Source organism: Cupressus sempervirens, chromosome 6, assembly GCF_028749045.1.
Source record: "Cupressus sempervirens isolate cs-2001-9-10 chromosome 6, ASM2874904v1, whole genome shotgun sequence".
Lineage (NCBI taxonomy): Eukaryota > Viridiplantae > Streptophyta > Pinopsida > Cupressales > Cupressaceae > Cupressus > Cupressus sempervirens.
The window spans coordinates 25478665-25487177 of NC_143123.1; the positions used below are offsets into that span (position 1 = coordinate 25478665).

Genomic DNA, 8513 nt, shown 5'->3' on the forward strand with positions numbered 1-8513 from the left:
CAATCCCATGGGCAAACTTTGAAACATCCGCTTAATTTTCTTGCTTGCTCTTATTTTATTATACAATGTTGTTAATTATCAGGTGGATTCAACAAGAATATCGAATCTATATAATCAGTTTTAGTGGTAAGGGGATATTCAATCTTAATTCTTCCAACTTCAATCTGTATATTCACTTCTAAGTTTCTTATTGATTGGAGGTTTCAGTTATAGTGAGAATAAATTGATAAGAATCACCATGTCTCCTCCAAACGAGCAATTGAATGGGCATTCAATCCTATTGCAAAACAACCTTGGAATTCAGGATTTTGTATGGTCTGTGGAAGAATGGTCAAACGTCAACCATGATGATTTCGGTGGAGGAGAAGAATTGCCTGTAATCAGCCTTGCTGAAGGAGAAAATAATGAAGGACCAGAAACTGAGATTTTATGTAAGAAATTAAGAGAGGCATCTGAAAAATGGGGTTTTTTCATAATGGTGAATCATGGAGTTTCAATAGAAGTGATTGAAAGATTTCAAGAGGAGTGTAATGGATTGTTCGATCTTCCCATGTTGGAGAAAATGAAGGGAGCCAGATCTGAGACACTGCCTTTGGGTTACTCAGCAAGCAATCCTGACTATGCCAAAAATCTCCCATGGGCTGAGATCTTCCAAATCCTGCAATCTCCAAAGCAAATCTTGGATTTCTCAATAAAGGTTTGGGGTGAAGAAAGCCAAAGCCACATATCATTCAGGTTGTTATCACATAAAACATTCTTTTATTATAGAATAATTTGAATTTTGTATTGGTTGATTGATTGACAGATGGGTAGACATATAGAGATAAATTTTAATTGGTGTATGAAGAAAAGATCAGAAGTTTCTAATTTTCTTCCTTATTGACCATCTTGCCACTTCGTTTCTGTGTTTTATATATGAAAATTAGTTCTATTCTTTTTAATTTTTCGTACATGTGTAATATTATTTATATGAGAGGCTCACAATATATCTATATGTTATAGGCTCTTGTCTTACATGTATAATATCATTCATATACAAAATCATTATTTTTTATATATAAAATAGTTGCTACTATTGTTCATAACATTTTTTATTTGAACTAATGTATACAAAAATTTATCCTTCATGGGATATTCTATTTGGCATCTAGCAATTTTGTGTTTTAAGTATAATATTTTCATACATAGATTCTAATTTTTATTTCTATCCATTCAGTTTCCTTCATAATAGAATGTTTAATTATGATTTATGTGATACATACATACATGCATACATATACATATATACATGAATAGATAGATAGATATGCATACAATGTGTGAATATTTGAAAATTTCTTTGATCCTTCCTGGATTGGACCTCTTTACCTATTGGCCGCACTGTGGTGGTGTGAGTGTTGTTGACTATGTCATTTCCTCTCCTTTCATTTCTTCCATTCGCAGTTTCACCATTTCGCGTCTTCCGCTAGCCTATCATGCTCTTCTTAGCATTTCTATTTGTGTTTCACCCCATCCTTCCTCGCCCTTGCTCTGTCTGACTAGTACCATCTCCCTTCCTACTCGCTTCCATTACCCTGAGAGTGATGGTGAGCTCTTTACTTATCACCATAGGCATCTTTTGTCACCCGCTAGTTTTGATGACTCACTAGTTGCCTCAAACATGTTTCATTTGCTTGCCTCTACCATATGGGATTCTGCTCTTCTTTCTATTCCCCACCGTTCCCCTCTCTCTTTCACAACTAATCGTCGAAATACCTATCCTATGAATAAATAGTTTGATGTCGACTGCAAAGCTTTCCATCACTCTATTTGTGTCGCCTTTGAGGCTCAGTCTCCTTCCTTTAACCATCTGCGCGTTTCTTATCTGCATTTTCTTTGTCATAAGAAACGTTCATTTGCCTCTTTTTAGTGCAGAACCCTTTGCTCCGCGGTTATCCAGAATCCCCAGATCTTCTGGCATACCCTTTTCCCTCATTGCTCCCCCCCATCCTCCACTCTCGACTATCGTTCTCTGACCTCCCATGTCAAGACACTTTATGACATTCCTGGGCAGCCTCCTCTCTACTCCACTACACCTCCCCACTGCCATTTTTTCACCTATTCTAGCATTATGAAGGCCATCAGATCTTTGAGATGCAGCAGAGTAGCTGATGAAGAGGGTTTTTAGGTAGAACTTTTCAAACTTGGTGCTTTAGTTCTTGGATCTTGCCTTCCTACACTCTTTAATAGAGTGGTTTGCACTAGGTTTTTTGATTCCTAGTCTAGACATGTTGTTTACCCTATTCACAAGTCTGGGCCTGTTTCTAATCCAGGAAATTACAGAACTATTATGATTGGTCATACTTTTTTCAAACTTTATGTCACTGCTCTGAACACCATGTTATCTAGTGAGCTTGATAGACAGGTATGTAGGGCGAGAGGTCAAGCTAGCTTTCGGGCAAACTACCAGACTATGGATCATGTTTTTACACTGTAGGCTATCATTGAGGAGGCTAGACACCACTCTCAAAAGGTCTATTGTTGTTTTGTGGACTTTTGTAAGGCTTTTTATTCTATTCCTAGTTTGGCTTTATTTCAGCGGCTTCAAGAGATTGAGATTTCAGATATGTTACAAACTGTTATTTTGAGACTTTATGAGAAGGTTACTGGTAGGCTCAAAACTCTGGAGGGCTTTTTTTATCCAATTTAGAGCACCATTGGCGTGAAGCAGGGTTGTCCTCTTTCCCCTACACTATTTGGTTTGTATATTGATGAGTTGGAGGATTTCCTTATGAAATCCTCTCAACCAGGAGATGGGTGTTATTTACATCAAGGTTTGATCTCTATTCTCCTCTTTGCTGATGATGTCGTTCTCTTGACCTCTTCTCCTAATAGCTTACAGAGACTCCTTGATAGTCTTGCTTCTTTCTGTACTCAGCGACAGCTTGTAGTCAATTTATCTAAGACACGGGTTATGGTCTTTAACTATTTAAAGACCTCTCATCTCCATTTCTTCTTCTAGGGGGAGGATGTTGAGATTACTCCCTCTTACATGTATCTTGGTGTGAAGTTCTCAGGACCACATTTCAATTTGAGACCTGCTATTCTATCCAGAGTTAGTAAAGGTATGGGCTCCCTAGCTTTGCTGGAGAGACAATGCTTCAGGCATCATTTTCAGGATATTTCATCCAAGTTGTCCATTTTTGACTCCTTGGTTCGTTGGACAGTCCTCTATGGTTTTGTGGTTTGGGGACCTTCTCTTATTACTTCTGATTGAGCTTCTATTAAGCAGGTCCAGACACTATTGTTGTGTCGTATCATTAGGTGTCACAGATTCACCCCTCATGGCATTGTTTTAGTGGAGTTTGGTGCTCATCCTCTCAAACTTGCCATTATTTTTTACTTGATTTGGTTTCTTCATCGGCTTCATGGTTTTATGGAGACTAGTGCTGACCGACATAGATACTCTTTTTTGGTATATTGTTCTTTGGTGGAGATTATGAGATCTGACACTTCTACTTGATCAAGATGCTGGTATGCTCAGGCCACCTCTTTGTTGGATTTGATTGGGATTGAGATTGATCATCTTCCTCCCTATCAATTTTCACTGGATGCCCCAGCTCATCTTCTTCCCTCTCGTCAAGAGTTGAATGAGCATGTTAGACAGGATATCTATAGGCAGTACATTACCACTACTTGGTGTCATCCCCTGGGTGGTTTACAACCTAAGATGGCCTTCTATGCTGAGCATTTTCTTGTTATTCAAGATGGTATTGTTGTTTGCCCTACCTATCTTTACCGGTGTTGGAATCATGCATTACGATTCTCTTTGGGCTCTTCTAGGGTTGGTTCTCATCGTCTCAGGGCTCGAACTAATCACCATATGGATCAGGTTGATCGATTATGCCAGTTATGCACTCTGATGGAGGTTGAGACCGAGACTCACTTCATATTTTGTTGTCCTCATTACTATGAGATCAGAGGGAGATTCTATTGCCTTTTCAAAGACTGTTCTTCTCTCTCGATGTTTTTCAGTTATATTGATCAGTGATGTTTAGCACTTTATCTTCAAGAGGCCACCCATCTTCGAGAGAATACCCTGCAATCCTTTCATCAGAGATGGACTTCTAATCAGCTCATTACCACCTTTTTCTCTCCCTTGTCTCCTCCGCGGGGTTTGAAAAGGCCTTCCACTACTTCACATTCCAGATCTGTTAGACATTGTACCAGTCTCTACAGGCAGCATCAGTCCTATAGGGGTTCTTCACTGCATCCGAAGACTATGGATTGTCCACAGATGTACCTCTCTATTATGGATTTCTTTGTGACAATGAAGGACCCTTAGTCCTTGCCTTGTCTTTCTTTCTTCTTGTTGCTTGTTCCTTTTCAGTCACTGTTTGGTGCCTTTGCTTGCCTGCCTCTTCTATTTGTATGCTCAGTCCCATAAACCATTTTGATTTTTCGTGGACATTAATAATTTTATCTTATCTTATCTTATCCTCTCTTTTCTGCTACTCTCTTAACCATCTTGCAATTGTGTTTCTTTATTTCATGTTTAGACTTTAGTTACATAAATTCTAAAATGTATTTTTTTACATCCACCATTTCTAATATTTTTGTGTATGTGTAATAATGTCATAATATTTTCTTTTAGTAAAATAGTTGTAACTATTGATTATAATATTATCATAAATTTTTATTTTAGTTGAAGTGTGAAGAAAGTTGTATATCAAGAATTTGTCTTCCTTCCCATACTATATTTGACAACTAACAATTTTATTTTTATCTTTACTATTTTCATATAACATTATATAAATTTTAAAAATATAAATTTATTTATATCGACCTTTCTTTTTCGTGTATAATGTCATTTGCAAATTATGAATGTTATTTTTTTTTTTTTTAAATGAGCTTGTTATATTTGTTCCATTACATCCTATAATCTATCTCTATTGATAGAGATTACAAAACCTTTTTCCTTTTCTTATTCTTGCAGCCGAGCACTTATAGAATATATGAGAGCCAATATTTGAAGGTTATAAAAAATATATGGGAAAGTTGGACGATCAGAGTCCTCAACCTCACCCATCTTCTATTGTGTTAGGTTGTCTATCGGTTTTGTTTCTATGTTTTATGTTCCAGATTTTGACCTCATATGAACTTCGTCATTTTCTTTTACATATGTTTATAATATTATCCTATAAATTATTCAGTTATATGACGTTCTTATAGCTTTTGTCATGGTTGGTCAAAGTATTTTGTGAATATTATAGCTGATGTATGGAGGAAGAAGGTATTTTGTGAAGATTTTAGCTGATGTATGGAGGAGGAGGATGGCGAGGATTTTCTTGTCCTCTAGCATTACATAAATTGTCTAATAATTCTTTCTATGTTTGATATCTAGATTCTAAAGCTTTGATTCTATATTCACTCACCTGTTTTTCATAATATCATTTCTATAATCTAACTTACTTATAATCTCTGATTTTACAGCAAAGCAGTAATAGATTATATGGAGGCAGTTGAAGATCTTGGGCTAAAAGTGCTGCAACTATTGGCCCAAGGACTCCATCTTCCCAAAGATTTCTTCACCAAACAATGCGTGGAGAAGGAAACAATGATGCTGCGAGTCAATAGATATCCACCATGCCCAGACCCACAAAAAATACTGGGTCTAGGAAGCCACACTGATCCTCACACTCTTACTATCTTGCTGCAAGACCAGGTGGGAGGGCTTCAAGTGCTAAAAGATGATGGCACTTGGGTAGGAGTTCGACCCATTCACAACAGCTTTGTTGTGAACATTGGTGACACTCTAGAGGTATTAAATTATTTGTTTTCTAATCTTTAAGTTATAAATCCGAGAATCAAGGCATGTGATAGTTTTTAGTTACATTTTCCAATTCACATATCACATCATTTTAAGTGATTTATTATTGAGAAACAAGATTGATGAGTGATGATTCATATCTGGTTATGGTCATTTATATTTTTCAATTGAATATGAAATGATGTAATCTATTATCAAGAAGTAAGAATGATGAGTGACGATTCATATCTAGTTAGATTCTTTATGTTTTACAATCGATAAATCACATCATATTAGGCGATCTATAGTCAAGAAGTAAGAATGATGAGTGATGATTCATATTTAGTTATAATCATTTATACTTCTCAATCCACACATCACATCAGATTAAGTGATCTATTATGAAGACACAAGAATGATAAGTGATGATTGAGTGATGAAATGAAGTGATCTATTATCAAGAAGCAAGAATGATAAGTGATGATTGAGTAATGAAATGAAGTGATCTATTATCAAGAAGTAAGAATGATGAGTGACAATTCATATCTAATTATAATCTTTATATTTTACAATTGATAAATCACATCATATTAGGTGATCTATCATCGAGAAGTAAGAATGATGAGTGATGATTCATTTTTAGTTATAATCATTTATACTTTTCAATCGTCACATCACATCAGATTAAGTGATCTATTATCATTTATGTTTTTCAATAGACACATCATATTACATGAAGTGTTCTATCATCAAGAAGCAAAAATGATGAGTGATGATTCATATTAGTTACCATAGTTTATATTTTACAATCGACAAATTACATCATATGAAGTGATCTATCAGCCACTAGCAAGAATGGTGAGTGATGATCTAGTTATAATCATTTATACTTTTCAATAGACACCACACATTAAGCTATCTATCATCAAGAAGCGAGAATGGTGAGAGCTGATTCATATCAGGCTATGAAGAGGTCTCCTTTATGTAATGATGATGAATTAGTCAAAAAGTCCATTTAAAAATACTCCCAATTCCTACATCCATTTCATGCAGTATGAATCTTTTCATCAACTAATATAAATATTTATAATTTTTCTAATATGGGTTTTTCTTTCTATGGATGTGAATGTAGGCTTGGACCAATTGTAGACTAAAAAGTGGCCTTCACAGAGCCGTTGTGAACCAGACAAAGAGAAGATTATCTGCTGCTTATTTCATGAGTCCCTCCCTCAACACTGTGATCAGTTGTCCAGAGGAATTAGTGGAGGAGGATAAATATCCTCGCACATACTCGCCATTCACATGGGGTGAATTCAGAAGAGAGTTGCTTATTCAAAAACGAGTCCGTGGAAAAACAGCCCTTCGCCGTTATCTTTTGCCAAACAATCTTTCCACAGTTTCTTTATAAAGAGACCAACTTTGTGAATATGGGAAACATTTTTCAAAAGTAGCTAGAATGACCGGAAGGATGAATTCAAAATTGTTGAATAAATGTCAGCTTTATTCCCTCTCATGATAATATTTTGATTGGAATGAAATGTATTTCTAGGAGCATTTGAACTGGATTTTGATCAAGCATAAGCATTGAAGTGGTTTGCAAAACGAAAACAGTAAACTTAGAATCATCAAATTAGTATTTCATTAGGGTGTGGTACAGAATATAAGAATACATGATGAAAATTTTAACAAAATCTGTTGTGTTTTTTTATTTTTTTATTTTTGACCAATAGTGTATTTTGTCTAGATGATAGCCACATCCTTTCATTAGTAGTTTACAATGACATCAAAATATAAGGTTGGTGTGTGGTTTTGGAAAAATTAAAATGGTAAATAATTTCATAAAAAATGAGTTAAATTTATGTGTTTGCATAGTGAGTAAGATATTATTTAGATAATTCTTAGATTTCAAATGTCTTTTTTGAATATTAACTTAGGTTCTAGATGTTATATTTAGAATTGTATTTTTTTAGATAGGATCTTATCCATATTTAATCAATTATACTTTTATTTACTTATTTTCTTAGGTCATTTAATGTTTATGTCATGTTAGTTGATCATACTACATCACAATTTGTCTATAAAAATAAGGTCATGGTACATTTGTAATCTATTTCTATTCATTATCATTTGATCATATATCATGTCTCAATATTCGAGCTAGTTAGTTGTGAATGTATCTTTTTTGTAGTTGATCATGGAGTTAGCAACTACTACAAAATAGACTTGCCTTAGCTAGTGAGAGGCAATAAACATATAGTAACAAGTGAAAAAAAAAAAATTTGGGACTCATATAAACAACACCAAGTCTTGGACTAGTTTACCTCACTATAAGATCAAATACAAGTTGAGAAGTGAAATAGAAAAAATGTACTCCCTCCTTGCAATAGTCCAAGGGAAATTAATGATTTAGTCACAGTGGGAAGGACCTCAAAAAGACCAGTCCAAGTCATGCAATTTGAGTCATACAATGGAAACAACAAGAAACAATATAGAGATATCCAAGATTAGCCATCTTTTTATAAGAAATTTAATTACAATGGGTCTACAACATATAGACTAACATTATATGAACATAGGCCTAATCGTATGCATCTTTGTTCGTAAGCCATGAAATCAGTTGTCGGTCAAAATTTGATTCCACACTAGATCCAATAATATCAAGATATGTGTCATTGAATTATACCAATTGGGAAATTCCTTCACAAGATCAAGAAATAGAAACTGG

General features: G+C 34.9%; 1 protein-coding gene across 1 annotated transcript; it reads left to right on the top strand.

Moving 5' to 3' along the window:
* Window positions 1-238: 238 nt before the first annotated feature.
* Window positions 239-7196, top strand: LOC149550894 (fe(II)/2-oxoglutarate-dependent dioxygenase 1-like). The gene is made up of 3 exons (XM_089790016.1): window positions 239-735; window positions 5473-5800; window positions 6921-7196. The coding sequence occupies exons 1-3, from the start codon at window positions 239-241 to the stop codon at window positions 7194-7196; spliced, it is 1101 nt and encodes a 366-aa protein (XP_089646142.1).
* The last annotated feature ends 1317 nt before the right edge of the window (window positions 7197-8513 follow it).